The sequence below is a fragment of the Trachinotus anak genome, unplaced genomic scaffold (assembly GCF_046630095.1).
Source record: "Trachinotus anak isolate AG129_WGS33_773 ecotype Australia unplaced genomic scaffold, CSIRO_AGI_Tana_v1 ptg000024l, whole genome shotgun sequence".
Taxonomy (NCBI): Eukaryota; Metazoa; Chordata; class Actinopteri; order Carangiformes; family Carangidae; genus Trachinotus; species Trachinotus anak.
The window spans coordinates 8,104,023-8,122,590 of record NW_027273875.1 but is presented as its reverse complement, the minus strand read 5'-3'; the positions used below and the strand labels follow the sequence as shown (position 1 = coordinate 8,122,590).

Genomic DNA, 18,568 nt, shown 5'->3' with positions numbered 1-18,568 from the left:
TTGCATGCATGAACAAACCAGTTCATTAATTCATCACCTCACCTGCAGCATCTCCTGCCCCAAGACACTGTATCCAAACTCTTCCACTGGAAAAACACATTGGTATATAGCACTTTATTGCAGTATTACATGACTGATGTCACCACCATTTCCACTTTCATGTCGGGTGATGTGAGCCTGTTCTTTTGTCCTGATCTGCCAGCTGAATTAAGCACAGAAAGTTAAAACATATTCCAACATTATTCACCAGCAAAAAACTGATATCTTACTGCCATGTTGTATCACCAGAGGATCACAATCATCACCCTATTGGAGCAGCTGTTAAAACAGAGAAGCTTCACATCCCTGCCTCTCATTTCCTATTAAACATGAAATATTAAGATCAGCAAGCTGACTTCTTACCCATCCTTATTTTACAAATTATCTAGATAGATTTTTTTTTGTTTACTTTAATAAATGCAGATCTAAACGTGTAGAATAACATCAAGAATGTATATATGCTCTGGTTTTGATGGATAATTTAAGATTGACATATTCTTGACGATAATGTAATAATTAAACTTAAATCAAGACCATTGCATAACAAGTTTAATTTTCCACACCTAAAATACAGACCAATAGTTTATTAATCAAACACACTTATTACAAAACAATATAAAAAATAAGGGTGGCTATTAGTTCATTATACCCTCTTAATTCTATACACACCACATGAAGAAAATTCAGGAAATATTAAATAAAAGCTGCAAAGATTTGTGACTTGAAGACAGCGGCAAATGTTAAACACTTGTTTCGACATCATATACAAATAAAAAGCACATGCTGTTTCCAAAAATACATTGTCAATGGCAAAACCCGTGTTAAAGGGGGAGTGCACTTGTCTGAGTGAACATTTCACTTAAGAGCCACACATCAGACATTCATCTTTGTTCGCTAAGGAACAGACCATGGCAGCAGTGTTGCGCTCTTTGGTCTCCTCCTCCACGCTCTTGGCTGACTGGGCCTCCTTTAATTTCTCCTTGTTCAGGGTGAACTGAATGGGGTTGGCAGCGGGCTTTGTCCGCAGGTAGTACATGCCAGTTTTCAGGCCCTGCAGAGAAAAGAATATAGGCTTTAAGATGTTTCTTGGCCCCACAATGCAGCTAGCATTACGCCTACTTTCCCTCAGTCCTGACTTACCAATTTCCAACCATAAAAGTGCATGCTGGTCAGTTTGCCATAGTTTGGCTCAGCAATATGGATGTTGAGGGACTGGCTCTGGTCAATGTAAGCGCCACGGTCTGCTGCCATCTTGAGGACAGTCTTCTGGGAGATTTCCCACACAGTTTTATACAGCTGCTTCAGATCATCAGGGATCTCCTCAATGTCCTGTGGAAAAGTCAGACAAACAAAGGTTTAAAATCATAAGAACGTTTAGAGCAGTGATGTGAATAATTTAATCAGTTAAGATTTTATTAAGTGTGACCCTTCACCTGGATGGAGCCATTCTGAGCAATCAGCTGGTTCTTCATTTCATCACTCCACAGTCCTCTTTCTGTGAGGTCCTTCAGGAGGTGAGGATTCACAATCTACAGGAGAGGCAGAAATTACACTTGTAGCCCTTCCCTCTATGGACACACGACTTTGGAGACAGAAAACAGCGGGTACATTCAGTGCTGACCTGAAACTCTCCTGAGAGCACCCTGCGGGTGTAGATGTTACTGGTGTACGGCTCAATGGACTCATTGTTGCCCAGGATCTGGGCAGTGGAAGCTGTGGGCATGGGGGCCAAGAGCAGACTGTTCCTCACACCATGTCTGAAAACACACAGGGCCGGAGGAAGGTGCAAGTCAGGGATGAGCTAAAAACTCCACATGCTGTAGATATGAGATAAGAAATATCAAGAACAAGGAAGACATTTAGGAAGACTTACTTGGCAATTTTGGCCTTCAATGCGCTCCAGTCCCACAAATCTGTTGGGGTTTTACCCCACATGTCGTACTGAAGGATCTGAAAAATAAAATCAGTTAGGACCTGCGATTGAGTTTCTGAACTGTATCCCAGGACGGACTTGAGACATAGTGAACACTACTCACTCCCTTGCTGACAGGAGAGCCAGCGTAGGTTTCGTAAGAGCCGAACTCCTCTGCAAGTTCACAGCTGGCCTCCAGGGCAGCGTAGTAGATGGTCTCAAAGATCTGAATGTTGAGCAACTGGGCCTCTGGGCTTTCAAATGGATAACGCATGAGGATGAAGGCATCGGCCAGACCCTGCACACCAATTCCAATTGGCCTGTGACGCTTGTTGGACCTTTCAGCCTGTAAAGCAGGACGGACGAGCCATTTGTTAATACTGAGCACACAACACCTGGTTGCAAGGTTGATAGAGAAGCAACATTCACCACGAGAGCATACCTCAGGCACTGGGTAATAGTTGATGTCAATAATCTTGTTCAGGTTTTTGACGATGACTTTGGTGACAGATGCAAGCTTCTTGAAGTCAAAGGTCCTTTCTGGGGTGACGTACATGTTGAGGGCAATGGAAGCCAAGTTACACACTGCAACCTGAGTTGAAGAAAGGGCAAATTAATTTAAAAAATAATATTTACAAATGAATGTGGTTCAAATAAAGTTCACAGAAGCAACAAGCTAAATCAATAGGTACTAATATAATATCTTCATCCCCTCACCTCATCTTTGCTTGTGTACTCCACTATCTCTGTGCACAGATTGCTGGATTTGATGGTGCCCAGATTCTGCTGGTTGCTCTTCCTGTTGCAGGCGTCCTTGTAGAGCATGTATGGTGTACCAGTTTCTGTCTGTGACTCGATGATGGCGTACCACAGCTGCTGAGCCTTCACCACACGCTTAGCCCTGCCCTCCTTCTCATATCTGAGGACAAACAGGATTCATGGGACAAGTTAGCTCTGAGAAATGAGCTGTTTGTTGAGAACAGTTTGGTGTGTTGATCTTACTGAGTGTAAAGCTCCTCAAACTCCTCTCCCCAGCACTCCTCTAATCCAGGACACTCACTGGGGCACATCAGAGACCAGTCCTACAAGAAAATCAGAGGAACAACGAGACTTTTATCAAAACTGTAATGTTCAACATTTTAGCAGGAGCTTAAAAGTATGAAAGCCAGCAGAAAACACACAGTAGATTATAGAATATATAGTGTAATTCAAACTGTAACCTATGTGAGATCTGAGTTTGGGTGGTGAGTTCTTCCAGTATTCACCTGATTGCTTTCCACTCGTTTCATAAAGAGGTCTGGGATCCACAGGGCGAAGAACAGGTCTCTGGCCCTCTGCTCCTCTTTCCCTGTGTTCTTCTTCAACTCTAAGAACTCAAACACATCGAAATGCCACGGCTCCAGATACACAGCGAAGGCCCCGGGTCTCTGAACAGGCGAACACAGACAGTCAGGTGATTAAAGTTACTACTAGATGAATCTCTATAGCTACCGTGTCAAGCATCATTGTTGTGTGTATTGTAAATCTCAGTCTTTACCTTGTTGCCACCCTGGTCCACATAACGTGCTGTGTTGTTGTACACTCGGAGCATAGGAACCAGCCCATTGGAAACACCATTTGTCTGAAATACATGAACCACATTAAGTTATACAAAAAAACTGACATGATAAGTTGAAGCTCCTCTATATCTCCTTGATTTTTACTCTGTGTAATGTGTATTTTTCTCACCCCAGCAATATAGCTGCCTGTTGCTCTGATACAGCTAACTGCCAATCCAATACCTCCAGCTGATTTGGAGATGAGGGCACACTGCTTCAGTGTGTCGTAAATACCATCGATGCTGTCATCCTTCATGGCTAGCAAGAAACAACTGCAAAAACCCAAACAAAGTAGATCAGGAAAAAAAAATCAAGTTTAAAGGAAAGAATAAGACATTTGGTCAACTTTTCTTAGGGACTACAGATGCCAACATTTTTGTAGTCCTTACCTGGACAGCTGTGGCCTGTTGGTGCCAGCATTGAACAGTGTAGGTGAGGCATGGGTGAACCACTTCTCTGACAGCAGGTTGTACGTCTCAATGGCTGCATCAATGTCTCCTTCATGAATCCCAACAGCCACTCTCATTAGCATGTGCTGGGGCCTCTCAGCAACTGCAGAAACAGAGGCTGATTAGTAATCAATTAAACAATAAAAAACATCCAAAGAACAGAGGACATGTTTCTCAAGAAGTTGAAAAAAAAGAAAAAGAAAAAAAGAATCAACCCTTACCTTTGCCATTAATCTTCAACAAATACGACCGCTCAAGAGTCTATTAGAGCAAAAGGACAAATTAAAATTATACACCAAGGATCTGAGCAGGATGTTAAATGTATGAAATAAATATTATTAGTATTTACCTTAAACCCAAAGAAGTTGTAAGAGAAGTCTCTGTCGTAAATGATGGCTGAGTTGAGGCGCTGCAAAGAATAGAGGGCATTATGTTAAGAAATACAAAAAACATAATTACAGTGATTTTATGTTTGAAAACATGAACAAAATATATCATATGTAACGTACAGCCTTGTTTTCAAGGACGATGTCGAGCGTCTCCTTGGAGATCATAGGAGAATGGCGTTTATTTAACGGGTTGACATAGTTGTACAGGTCTTCCATCACGTCTACAAAAGTGAAAAAATAATTACAGCACTTTTACAGTGTTGAATGAATCATGTCAGCGTTTCCTACACTGTTTTATAGCAGAAGACAAAGAGCACATCCATGAACATTATAAAAAATTATACATTTTGATGAAATTAAACAAAAAAATTTAGGGAAAAGATCAAGGATGCAGCAAATGCCACATATGAAATAAGTGTGACTATTGTTATCTATATATAGTTATCTACTAATTAAACTGATTACAAGATGAGATGTGTTTGGGTGGTTAACTATCCAGACTAAGCATTTTCCTGAGTGTACAATGTGCAGCTCCATCACTTAACAAATATGTGGCGCCAGAGAGCATCATGATGGCTAAATTCATGTATAGCGCATCAATGGTATCATTTACTTACATGTAAATTTAACTACATAAATCATACAGCTTGTCATAGAGCAGTATCTCTTCTTTGTTAACTCCACAGTTTTACTCACCACTGAAAACTTTCTGGGTCTCTTTGTGCAGGTTGGACACTGCTATTCGCGCAGCCAGGATTGCATAGTCAGGATGTTTGGTGGTGAGGGTGGCAGCGGTCTCTGCTGCCAGGGTGTCCAGCTCCACAGTGGTGACTCCACTGTACAGACCCTGGATCACCTTCATTGTAATCTGGGTCTGCAGACACAGAGATAAAGATGGTTCTTCAAAAATAATAATTAAAAAAAATGTTTAAAAACATGCAGAGTTTTTGTATTTGAACTTACAGGGTCCACAAAGTCAGAATTGAGTCCATAGCAAAGCTTCTGGATGCGTGAGGTGATTTTATCAAAAGTAACTCCCTCCTGGCGGCCATCTGAAAAACAACAAGCAGCTTGAGTCATCCTCCGCCTCCCATGTAGTCATGTTCAAGTGCGGTTAATTTCCGGGTTTGATAAATATAACCACACCAGAGCCATCAGCTGTTAGCTGGTTTCCCTCACCTGTCCCACCACTTACTAATGCAACAACAGGAAGACACCTGTTTCGCGCCATTACGACAGATGCCAGCACCTGCCAACAACAACCCTCCTCACACACATTACTACAGAGGACACTTAATGGACGTGAACGCCTTTACTTATAAGTTGCAAAAGAATAAAAGACGATAATGTCTCGGCTGTGTCGCCGCTATCTAAAAAAAAAAAAGTGTATTCAATGTTATGTATTGTATCGTAGAAACTGTGACGACGTTTCTGTCCTGTCATTACTCTTTGTTTGCTCTTTGTTTGACAGAAACATCCCGCGCAAAGAAACAAAACACATTTTAACATGGCTGGACCTGAGCAGAGGACTAGGTAAAGTGTATTTTTGTGGTATTTCTTTGTATTATTAACACTCATCATAGCTTTTTAGGAATTTTCCAGTACTATACATCTCCTGCATCCTTGCATTGCCTTATCTGACAGCACTTGACAGCAAGAAAATGTGAGTTAGCTACTATACCTCGCTTGATCACATGCATGTTGGCAGCAAAGCAACTGGTTTCCTCAGACAGCTGTTGGTGGTGTGATCTTCTCCAAACGAACGAAGCTAGTGTAGTTATAGCAGGTTATTACAGTGTGAGGACAATCAGCCAACACAGTTCAATCTCAAACTGAGAGCGCCAACAACCCGCAGGCCAGTTACACCGCTTTGTGTCAGCGGCTCAGCCAATCAGAGACGACCCCGGCCGACTCCTAAACCAACCACAGTCCACCACTCACGCTTTTTTTTTATAACTTCCGGTCGCCTTTTCCGGGTGAAATCTGGCGGGATATTTCCAAACAACAGGTCTTCTTGTGATATGTAATTATCAACTTTATTTCAGCAGCAGGATTTCTGCTTCATATGTGTTGTTATTTGGAGGATACACGCTGTAATAACACGACAACAACCACACATGAGCGTCACTCGTTTGATGCATTTCCTTCCTTACTTGAAATAACTAGGGCACTGCATTTTGAATTAAATAATACACAAAATATAAAATGTAGATATCATGGCGAGTCTTTAGATCTAAATCAGGTATGTGTCTACTGAGTATAGTATATTATAGTAATACCTCTGGGGTGACATCCATAACGATGGTAATTATCAGACAGTTTTAGTGGCACTTAAGAAGGACAAAGTTGCACATTAAATAAATGTAAATAAACATTTGAAAAGTTTAAAGCTGGGGAGATGTATAAGTGCAGCAAGTATACAGGCTAAGTGAGTTATACTCATAAGCAATTCACAATCAAAGGTAAAACTTCAGGAAATACTGCATTGTTTTTATTTGCAGTTAGGAATATTTTTGCAGTTACATTTAGTCTGAGTGGCTTTCACATTCACTATCTAGTAGTAGAAAGTAGTGCTGCATTTTATACTTCTTTCACTTTTCTGTGGGTAACATTGTCTTTTTTAGTCCACTACATTTATATGCACTAATTTATATTACAGATTCTTCGTATTAATACATGATTAACAAATTATTTATAATGTACTGTTATAGATTAAGTTACCCAGCAGTACTATTTATTTTTTTTTATTTAGCCCCACCTACCATCTGCAACATGAAAGTTACACCTATAATGTACTTTTACTATTTCTACTTTAGGTATGTTATTATGCCAGATTTTGAATGCATGACTTTGGCTTGTCTTTCCACACAGATGTATTGTTGTTCTTTTTTGTAAAAGATTCTTCCACCAATGTCAGCATCTAATTTTCATTCAGTCTTCGCTTTTACCTCTCACAAGCACATCGAATTTGCCTTAAATAAATCTCTGTTAATAGCTCTGTCTAAATTTCAAAACATACTGTTGGAATAAATCAGCAGCCCCTCCGACTTTAACTTCTAAACTGACTTGACTTCATCTCGATGTAACAAAGTCAGAGGCGCACTATTTGACCTACATTATCTCCGAGCTTTATTTTGAAGGGAACTAAATGGCAAACAATACCAGTAATAAACAGGCCGAGAATTGGGCACAGCACTTTCATTGTACACTTAACAACATAGAGAAAATCCAACGGGTTTTTCCATTAATGCGAGGGTGAGACAGTCGAGTATATCCTCATACCATACTCGAAATTTACAATAAATGCAAATATAAGACAAGATGACACAAATTCGGAAAATAGCGCGGGTAGAGGACAACTTTAAAATTATGTATGTATACAGTATTACAAATGGAGACAATATTCAAGAGAATAAATGGTTATTTAGTTTTTTGGACTGGAAATTTGGATTTAAAATGATATGGACACTGAGGGAGAGCAAAAAACTGAAAACCGTAAAAGTACTACCGTAAAATCTCAAGGCTCTAGAAGAAGAAACCTTTATTTTGAAGGGGAAAGCCAGACACGACCGGAAGTGACAGTCCTAAGCTTGTCGCTAATGCTAATGGACCCGGAATAGTAAAGCAGCACTCCGAAGATGGCCGGGGTGTTTGAGGTGGAGGTTGATGGAGTAGAGCACGACCATGGACTGGAGCATCATGATGAACCGAATCAGGTGAAAGTAATGGGCCACACGGAGGCACCGCGGCGGATAAAAAAGACGGGGGTGAATTTTTACTGGTCTGCTAGCTTCCAACACGGAACATTGTGTTAGCTGCTTCTCACGGTTTAGCATATCGTAAGCAGCTAGCCACTGTTACACAGCCATCTGTTACCAAGCAGAGGTATAGTGCCTGTAAGTGCATTATACATTTAATATGACTGGTTGCGATACGTTCAATAAAATTAACAGGGCAAGCGAGAAACGCCCTGTGAGCCATTAAGAATGCTAAGCTAGCTAGCCGGCTAACGTTTAAATCATGCTTTTATACGACTAAAGTAGCTGAGATGTTATTTTTCAAAAGAAGATTAGCATTTATTAGAGCTATTCCAGCTCCGTACACACTACTTCGTTCGTAAATGACTTATAGCTTGACATTATAACTGTAAAATTAAAGCTGATGTGGCTGATGAGGTCAAAGGTCACTTACTGCCTTTTCTGAAGGGTGAAGTCAGGGGAACCGACCAAACCACTTCCGGTGGAATTTCAATCTTATGGTCTCATCAAACCTAAAAGTCAAACTGATGTCAGAGCAGGTGCTCATAAAGTCTAAAACGCTACAAAATGAACTATTTCAAGCTATTACTGTCTGTGATGTGAGGTGCAGTTGGTAAGTGTACTTCAGAGGCAGAATAGCTGCATGGCTGGCACAAATGTACATTAGATACTTGTGTTTGGTCCACTGATGATCAAGTGTATGTGGTTTGAATCTAAGTCTGTAAATTGGGGACTTAATGTACCCTGATAGCCAGTTTCCTCACTCTTACAATGTAAAGTCACAAGAGAACGTGCAAGTACTCCAAAATGATGCTGATGCTCTTATTAAGTGATAATTAACTCACTCACTTCCGACAAGAAACGGCATTCAGCAGCAGAGAAAACTCACAAATAGCTCCTCTAAAGCCTGCTGTGTGAGAGGTGATACTCAATGCAGTAGTTTGGTGTGATTATTTTGTTATTACTAATCAGTTGTGACTGTCTCAGAACTCCCAACATAACTCTTACCTTACTACAAAGTATCATTGAATCTGTCTCAGAAGGACAAATATTGTTTAAGTATTCAAATGAGGTTTATACAGTGCACTCTGCAAAGCCATGCTACAGCAATACCGCCTCCTTTATGTTTAAAGTGTTTACATTTTCTCAAATGCCTAAGCTGTATTATCAGTGTGTTTAGCTGCTTAATTGTTACAGTGTTGACAGTAATACTCATTATTTTGTCTTTTTCCATCTTTAGTTTGATGTGTCCAAGCTTTCACCAGAAGAAAAGTGGAGGTTAGTGACTTTTAATGGATTGTGCATTTATTTTTGTATTATTTTTTGAACATATATAATATATTTTTTCCCCCTCTTTTCCCATACACAAGGTTTTTTCCAACTGAACTATATTCCAACTGAATTCCAATTTAATCTTTTGCCTGTTTCTTTTTTGGGTGTTCACCTAGTCTGACCAAGTGCAGTAATATTTCATGATTTCACATGTTTCAAACAGTTCCAAGTCCTCACCATTGGGAGACATCAGTGTGCAGGGCTGTCTAATGCAGCTTTAAAGACACGCCTATCCTGCATTATTATGAATCATCAAGTTGTGCGACAATGTAACTTTAGTTGATTGTGTTCCACTTTTTCCACAGGGTGGAGCATGCAAGAATGCATGCCAAACACAAAGGCCATGAGGCCATGCACGCAGAGATGGTGCTCATTCTCATAGTCACCCTGGTCATCGCCCAGCTAGTCCTTGTGCAATGGAAACAGAGACATCCAAAGTCATACAATGTAAGACACAAAAGACACAATGGAAGATAACAATGAATAATAATAATAATAATGGAAATACCATTATCTGAAGACACATAATTAAATGTAGCATCATGTGACTGTATCAATACTTGTTTCCTCAGTTAAGAAGAAATATGGTATTTTCATTCTTGTCCCATGCTATCAAAAAAAATGGGATTTTGTCAGTGGTGTCTCTGTTTTTATGTTTACACAATGTCTGATTGTGATAACTTTTTATCCTTGATGTACTTGCATCTTCTAACATGTATGCTGTCCTATCTTGTAGCTGGTGACTCTGTTCCAGATGTGGGTAGTTCCTCTCTACTTTACTACCAAACTTCACTGGTGGAGGTTCTTGACCACGTGGTTTATCTTCTCTGTCATCACAGCGTACATCTCCTACCGTGCCACTCGCAAGCCACTGGCCTGCACCACACCAAGGTATAACCATCGTTTACACTTTACCATACCCTGTATATTAACAGATCTGCCTTTCCATTAATGAGGACTGAACTGTCTGTAACTTATTCTAAAATATTCTGACAAATGCCTTTCTTTGGGTTCTGTAGGCTGGTGTATAAGTGGTTCCTTCTCCTCTACAAGATCAGCTATGCCACAGGAATAGTTGGCTACAGTGTTGTCATGTTTACACTTTTTGGTATTAACCTAATATTCAGGTATGTATCGTCAATTCTAAATTAACCCCTTTTTTGTTTACATTTTGTCTTTTTTCCCCTCAATGCAGCTCCATAACTGTTCAAAAATCTCAGTAGAGATTTTGTTAAACCACTAAAAAAAGAAACCCTAGGTTGCTGTGAGAAGAGTAGCCATCTATTCCAGCTTGATATTTTATCTTTCATTTACGTTTTTTATGACAACCTTTCCGATCACCACTCCCACAACATTCCACATTCACCTGAATACCCCATTGATAGGAGTTTTACTACCTTTTTTTCCCTTATTTTCTTTCTTTTAATCTATGTAGTTTTGACCACTAGAATTTGAGTGTCTTTATCAGAAAGAAAGAGCAAACAGCACTGTTTTACTGCCTTCTTAATGACCTCAGGTATATGTACTTAAGGTAAACTCTAGTCACATGACGAGTAAACATCATATAATAAGATTAAAATATCTTGGCGCTGTAAGATATTATCATTCACAATGATGTGCGAACATACATGGTTATTACATTATCCTAATACTCAGACAGAGAAGCTATTAATTTCAGATGATTTAAAAACTGCTTGATAGTCTCTGTGTATGTGGCTATTGCAATTTCATATATATAATATAATAGATTAATTCAAGTCTTTCTTTAGCTGCAGTGGTTAGCACTGTCGCCTCACAGCACGAAGGTTCTGGGTCGAACCCGGGGCCTGGGGCCTTTCTGTGTGGAGTTTGCATGTTCTCCCTGTGCCTGTGTGGGTTCCCTCCGGGTTCTCCGCCTTCCTCCCACAGTCCATAGACATGCACATTAAAATTAAGTTAAATGGAGATTCTAAATTGCCCGTAGGTGTGAATGTGAGTGTGAATGGTTTTCTGTCTCTATATGTCAGGCCTGTGATAGACTAGCGTCCTGTCCAGGGTGTACCCTGCCCTCGCCCAATGTCAGCTGGGATTGGCTCCAGAACCCCCATCATCCTGTGCGGATAAGCGGTAGAGATTATGGATGGATGAAAGTTATTCTTTAAAGAAAAAGATTGGTGGTTCCACCTTCTTAAATGTGAATACTATCTGAATTTTCCTGTTATCTGCAAAAGTAAACAGAATATCTTCAGATGTTGGACTGTTGGTCAGTCAAAACAAGACATTTAAAGATGTGAAAAGCACATAGCGACAAATCTAGTGACTTTTTGGAAAAACCATAGCTACTTTCCAAAGAAGAGGGTTGCCAATACTGCTCTTCTAGTGAGAGGCACACCTATGTCTGTGTCTACTCTGTTCAGTAAGTGGCAAAGAGGTGGAGCAGCAGTTTGTTATCCAGACAGAGGCTGTGTGCTTTGTAAGAGACAAAATAAGAAATATATTCTGTTGCCTCTTACTTTCTCTCATTTAACAAGTAAATATAGCTGAAGCACAGTATTGGTGATTTTGTCAGACAATGTCACAGTTATAAAATCAAGACTTAAGCAGCAGAGCAGCATCTTGGAAATTAATTGCTGGTTAACATGTAGTGACCATTTCATATTTGATCCATTGTCTGATAACAGAAACGGAAAAACATGTGAATGAGAACAGTTTTATTGGGAATTTAGTCATATTAAAATACTATATATGTGAGCCCAGTAGGAGAGACGCCAACAGATTAAGGGCTGAAACCAGTTGACACTAGGCAGAATAAGAATATCACACAATTACTCCATGAATATGCTAATTTGCATGTTGCCATCTTGCATTTTCCTTTTTTTTTCTAGGCTTTAGCTACTTTCCATTGAAAGTAGTGATTCCACTACCAGCAATAGTTTTAAACTGTGTCCTGTTGGCCATACATGGTCCAACCCTATAAAAGGTTTTGACCTAGTCTAGTACTGCTTACTATTTAAAGTAAACATGTCTTGCTGTTTTTACAGATTATGTTGATACTGATACATTAGTTTTATGCACTCTCCAATTGATACACGTTTTAGTATCTTTCATATGAGGTCATATGAGTCTATTCTGACTGTTTTCAAACTAAATTAATTGAAAATGTTACAACTGCGTAATTTTTCGGTTGTAAATTCACAACAGGGACTTATTCTCCTCACTTCTTACTTGATTGCATAATGTGGATTGTCTCTCCTGCCTGAGGAACAAATGTATGCTAAACATTGAAATTGAACGTTGAAATTAAAATGGACTAAGGAAAGCACCACTTCCCGTGTATCCTTCCTGAATGACATGGTCTACATATTTTCCACTTCCTATCTCAAAATGCCACTTAATTTTGATACTTCCTTTCCTTTGAGAGAGAGCCTTTGTCTTAGATTTCTTAATTTTCTGGAATAGCTGATTTTTTAAAATCTTTTGTAGGCATGGTCAAATATGTAAAACAAACAAAAACATATTTTACAATTTTCTTTGACACTTATTGTAGCATGGAAATAATACCGTTAATAAAACATACATACCTTTCATATTGGCTGAACAAAAGTTGATGCTGAACACAGCTGCAACAACATTAATTTTCTGTCCAGGATAAAGCCAGAGGATGCAATGGACTTTGGTGTCTCACTACTGTTCTACGGTCTGTACTACGGGGTGCTAGGAAGGGACTTTGCAGAAATGTGTGCAGACTTCATGGCTTCAACCGTTGGGGTAAGTGGATAGATTGCAGACACTTTATGTTTCAGACAGTGTATGTTTCAGTAACCTGTTGAGGGTATTGACTGTAAGGTAAAATGTAAATTTAACTGTTTTCTCTCTCTCTCTTTTTTTTAGTATTACAGTGCATCTGGGATGCCAACCAAGCACCTCTCTGACAATATCTGTGCTGTGTGTGGTCAGCCCATCCTCGTGGATGTCAGTGAGGAAGGGATTATTGAGAACACATACAGATTATCCTGCAACCATGTGTATCCTGCCCATCAGTTATTGACATATGTTCATATGATTATCTCGCTTATTAGTGAAGGAGAAGTTAGGGCACCCTACACAGAATTTCATTTCTATAAAAGGTTTAGTCACGTATTTGTATTGGTATTGTACCATGCACTAAATGAGCAGCCCAAAGGGGAATTGACAGAGTTAACTTGACCTTTATATTAGACGGTTGATTTTATGACTGTTCATCTGAATTTACATTACTTCCCCCACTATTATCTTGTGCTGCTTGTACACTGTAAACAGCATGCAAAGTCATTGACTCTCACAGTGGTTTTTGTGTGCATTTTTCTTACCTATATATATATATATATATATATATATATATAAGAATATACAGTCATGTGAAAAAGAAAGTACACCCTCTTTGAATACTATGGTTTTACGTATCAGGAAATAATAAAAAACAATCATCTGGTCCTTACCAGGTTCTAAAATTATTTAAATCTAACCTTAGGTGTAAAACAACACACAATGGATTCCACTGTGTCATTATTTATTTAACAAAAATGAAGCCAAAATGGAGAAGCTGTGTGTGAAAAACTAAGTACACCCATGATTCAATAGCTTGTAGAACCACTTTTAGCAGCAATAACTTGAAGTAATTGTTTTCTGTATGGCTTTATCAGTCTCTCCCATCGTTGTGGGGGAATTTTGGCCCACTCTTCTTTACAGCATTGCTTCAGTTCATTGAGGTTTGTGGGAACTCGTTTATGCATAGCTCTCTTAAGGTCCCGCCACAGCATTTCAATTGGGTTTAGGTCTGGACTTTGACTGGGCCATTGCACCACCTTGATTCTTTTCTTTTTCAGCCATGCTGTTGTAGATTTGTTTGTGTGCTTGGGATCATTGTCCTGTTGCATGATCCAGTTTCGGCCAAGCTGTAGCTGTCGGACAGATGGCCTCTCATTTGTCTCTGGAATACAGAGGAGTTCATGGTCGACTCAATGGCATAGTGCTGTGCATTTTGGCCAAACATCTCCACTTTGGTCTTGTCTGTCCAAAAGACATTGTTCCAGAAGTCTTTTAGTTTGTTCAGATGCAACTTTACAAACCTAAGCCATGCTGCCATGTTCTTTTCAGAGAGGAGAGGCTTTCTCCTGGCAACCCTTCCAAACAAGCCATACTTGTTCAGTCTTTTTCTAATTGTACTGTTAGTAACTTTAACATTTAACATGCTAACTGAAGCCTGTAGAGTCTGAGACGTAGCTTTTGGGTTTTTTTTGCAATCTCTTTGAGCAATGCACAGTCTGACCTTTGCTGGGACGTCCACTCCTGGGAAGATTGGTAACTGTCCTAATTGTTTTCCATTTGTGAATAATCTTCCTCACTGTAGAAGGATGGACTTCAAATTGTTTGGAAATGGCCTCATAACCCTTCCCAGATTGATGGGCAGCAACAATTGCTTCTCTGAGATCATTGCTGATGTCTTTCTTCCTTGGCATTGTGTTAACACACACCTGAATGCTCCAGACCAGCAAACTACCAAAACCTCTGCTTTTATAGACGTGGTCCCACTTGCTGATGATCAGTTAATCAAGGGCGTTTGACACCACACTGCTTCTGCATTTTGGCCCAGTTTTTGTTAAATAAATAATGACACGGTGTAACATGTCACGTGTTGTTGTTCATCTGAGGTTGTATTTACCTAATTTTAAGACCTGCTAAGGACCAGATGATTTTCTATCATGTCCCCAACCCCTAAAAAAAATTAAAAGAAGGTGTACTTTCTACTAGATTCAAATCTGATGCCTGGGGTTGCCAGTTTGAGTTGACTTTTGCTTTGTTACATGGTGCCTTATCATGCTGAAAGTAGCCACAATAGTCAGATATGCTGTGGTATTTAAACCATGACTGATTGGTATTTAGGGGCACAAAGTGTGCCAAGAAAACATTCCCCAATACTATTTCACCACTACCACCACCAGCTTGGACTGTTAACACAAGGCAGGTTGGGTCAGTGGATTTAAGGTTGCATGTGTTGTGCATTATTAGATGTTTTTCTGCTCGCCACAGTTGTAAAGAGTAGCTTCTGAGTTACATAGCCTCTCTATCAGCTCCAACCAGTCTGGCCACTATCCTCTGACCTCCCTCATCATTTGTTTTTGCTTTTCTGCACCATTCTGAGTAAAAACTCTGGACACTGTTGTGTGTGAAAATCTGACCCAGGAGATCAGTAGTTTCACAAACACTATAACCAGAACATCTGGCAGCAACAGTCATGCTAAAGTCAACATCAGTGAGATCACCTTTCATCTCCATCCTCATGTTTGATTTGAACATTAACTGAAGCTCCTGACTTGTATCTGCATGATTTTATGGATTACACTGCTGCTGCATGATTGGCCTTTTGGATAATTGAGTGAGTAGGCGTACAGGCGTTCCTAATAAAGTGCTCGGTATATTGGGAGATATGCAAAAAGAATTTGCAGGACATTACAATTTCATAGGCTGCAAATCTTTGTCTGATTTATACTTTATATGATTTGATTATAGAAGTATTTTTTTCATATCAATTGAAAGATCTTGTCTTTTTTCCCTTGGTTAGATAAGGACATTAATACTGATCTAACAGGTTGTTTCACAATGTCTACAAATGTAACATATTTTCATATTTCAACAATAAGCTGCCAGAAAGAAGTTTTGGGCCTCTATATTGCTTTAAACTGTTGCTCACATTTTCCTGTGCCGAGCCTTAACTCCATATCCAGGTTCCATGAGTTCTGCATAAGAGGATGGTGTATCGTTGGAAAGAAGCAGATGTGCCCTTACTGCAAAGAGAAGGTGGATCTGAAGAGGATGTTCAGTAACCCGTATCCTTTTTATTGTTGAATTCTCACACATGAGCTTGTTTCACTGTTTTTTTTTGGTCACTAAATATGTCAGTAAATCCTGAGTTGACCAGTGTGAGCTCATATATAATAATGTGCAATGTTCATGCACAGACTGTAAAGAGGATAGGCAAACAAACATGGAAATCATGGAGGACAAATGTTCTGAAACTACTTTCAGATCTGAACCTGACCTGGACATTTTCAGTCACAGACACCTAATCAACGTTTAGGAATCCCATCTGTGCCAAGTTAGAGGGGAAAGGTGTTTGTAACAGGAAGTTCTGACAGTAAAGTGCAGGTACATTTCTCAGGCAGCTCATTGCATGCTGTTGGGAACAAGAGATGTGGCATTTATGGGTTGTATAACAAGTTCCTGTTCCTTTTTGTGATTGGCTGAGTTCACACTTCAGACAGCTGAGATGACTGGTGCAACTCCACACACTAAATAATACTTTCGCAAAAACTAAAAGGGACTCATCTTGATCATATGCCATCAGTTGTATGTTACTAAGGCTTTACAGTGTCAACATTTATTATTGCTATTCAAAGTTTTTTTTCCTTAACCTGTTTTTTTTTTTTTTTTTTTTTATATATAGCTGGGAGAGGCCGCATGTCATGTATGGACAACTTTTAGACTGGCTTCGGTACTTGGTGGCTTGGCAGCCTGTTATAATTGGATTTGTGCAAGGTATCAACTATGTCCTGGGTCTGGAGTGACCTGCAACTGGCAGAAATGGACATATACGCCATACAGAGAAGATATGCACTGGCTCAAAAGACTGAGTGGGCCTAACATTGAACTAAAACACCAATAAAAAGTGTCTATACTTTTTGTATATATTTATAGGCACATATCTGTATTTACGGTTTATTTGAATTTTATTAGTAATCTGAATTTGGATGTCTGTGTCAATTTCCCAGGATTTGCTTCACAAAGCGTTACACCTAATAATTGGTTTGTGCATCTTACAGCCTAGTAAAGTGGTTCTCAAAATCATTAGAGAGGTGAGTTTCACTAATTTATGTCTTAAGTGTGTTAATACTTAAAGGATCATGCTAGAGTTTTTCATCCTCATGTCGGTCACATGAGTAATAAATATTAAATGGAAATCAACAAATATCATTGCTTCCATTGCCTCTCAAATACATGAACCCAGTATCCACAGACTTCCTCTGGAGTTATTTTGCAACTGCGTCACTTATGTAAGCACTCATATAGCTGTTTGACCTGCTTGACACTGATTCCCTATTTTGAGCTGACGTGACATGGGTGAGAGTTTCCTAAACGCTAAGAGTCATGCACCATATGAGTGGGGACCTCGTCGTCATCGTAGGCGTACAGAGGATTCCTCATACAGTGCTTGTTAAGATGGAACTTCTTGTTACTAGATTTCAAAATACCCCCACTGTCTTCATGGACACTCATCCTTACCAACCTGGCAAAACAGTCTTTGCTTTGACTGTTACCCTGTGTAATATCTCACTTCATTAAGTTTGTATGATTTTAAATTGGAGGAATGTCACTGTCTACTTGCTCACATGATTAACTGTTTTTATAAAAGGGTCGGTTTACTTAAATTACAAAAAGGAAAAAAATAAAAACATTTTCTCACTTAGCTGTAGGTGTATCGAGGTTTAACTGTCAGCTGTTTTCTTTGGAACTACTTTCTACCAAAGAAATAGTCCCCATGAAACTGTTGACAGCGTGTTGTGTGGATTACTCAGATTTTCAGGGAAGACACATTGCTGCTACAATTTTGAAATCTTTTTCTATGCTGCTGGCACTACTAACTAAATTATATTAACCTCCGTTTTATTAGGGTGGCAGCAGAAAGCCTGGCCAGATAAAAACCAAACTATATCTGCGTGGCTAGATATTGCTATAGGTGAGAAAATATTTTTCTGTAATTTGGGTGAACTTTAACAGTTCTGAAATTGGAGTGACCCGGTAAGCACAAAGCTAAGATACCAGCTAGTAACTATTATTATTAACTGTTCAAACAAATTCTGACCTGATGAGGAAAGAAAACATCCCAGGATGATCCTTTAAACTCAGTGAGAGTGCTGATGGTGCCGGTCTTATTTTAATGTGATCTGTTCAGTCTGAGGTCCCAAAGGGACTGTGTACAACAAGGCCAACATGACTGTTTTGTTTTGTTGTCAATGTTTTGATCACGATCCTTTAATAAATGTCACATGGTTTAGATTTGTGTCTATGATGATGC

General features: G+C 39.4%; 2 protein-coding genes across 2 annotated transcripts; one reads left to right on the top strand and one right to left on the bottom strand.

Moving 5' to 3' along the window:
* Positions 1-573: 573 nt before the first annotated feature.
* Positions 574-6,218, bottom strand: LOC139607489 (ribonucleoside-diphosphate reductase large subunit-like). The gene is made up of 19 exons (XM_071460387.1): positions 6,069-6,218; positions 5,351-5,439; positions 5,084-5,261; positions 4,508-4,608; positions 4,348-4,407; positions 4,220-4,259; positions 3,939-4,101; positions 3,680-3,821; positions 3,489-3,572; positions 3,217-3,378; positions 2,954-3,033; positions 2,669-2,870; positions 2,394-2,543; positions 2,076-2,297; positions 1,913-1,989; positions 1,661-1,796; positions 1,473-1,568; positions 1,180-1,368; positions 574-1,090 (listed from the first exon to the last, which is right to left on the bottom strand). Exons 1-19 carry the CDS (start codon positions 6,085-6,087, stop codon positions 899-901), a joined length of 2,382 nt encoding a protein of 793 aa, XP_071316488.1. The 5' UTR covers positions 6,088-6,218; the 3' UTR covers positions 574-898.
* A 1,731-nt stretch (positions 6,219-7,949) lies between these two features.
* Positions 7,950-18,547, top strand: rnf121 (ring finger protein 121). The gene is made up of 9 exons (XM_071460569.1): positions 7,950-8,103; positions 9,386-9,423; positions 9,783-9,924; positions 10,214-10,368; positions 10,497-10,604; positions 13,104-13,224; positions 13,348-13,481; positions 16,221-16,322; positions 16,940-18,547. The coding sequence occupies exons 1-9, from the start codon at positions 8,026-8,028 to the stop codon at positions 17,058-17,060; spliced, it is 999 nt and encodes a 332-aa protein (XP_071316670.1). The 5' UTR covers positions 7,950-8,025; the 3' UTR covers positions 17,061-18,547.
* Positions 18,548-18,568: the final 21 nt, after the last annotated feature.

Coding starts and splice junctions, on each gene's coding strand:
- LOC139607489 (XM_071460387.1), bottom strand. Junction 2,298..2,393: donor ACTATTACCCAGTGCCTGAG/GTATGCTCTCGT, acceptor CCTGCTTTACAG/GCTGAAAGGTCCAACAAGCG. Junction 1,091..1,179: donor ACTTTTATGGTTGGAAATTG/GTAAGTCAGGAC, acceptor TTTTCTCTGCAG/GGCCTGAAAACTGGCATGTA.
- rnf121 (XM_071460569.1), top strand. CDS start 8,026: ATGGCCGGGGTGTTTGAGGTGGAGGTTGATGGAGTAGAGCACGACCAT. Junction 9,424..9,782: donor TCACCAGAAGAAAAGTGGAG/GTTAGTGACTTT, acceptor CTTTTTCCACAG/GGTGGAGCATGCAAGAATGC. Junction 10,369..10,496: donor CTGGCCTGCACCACACCAAG/GTATAACCATCG, acceptor TGGGTTCTGTAG/GCTGGTGTATAAGTGGTTCC.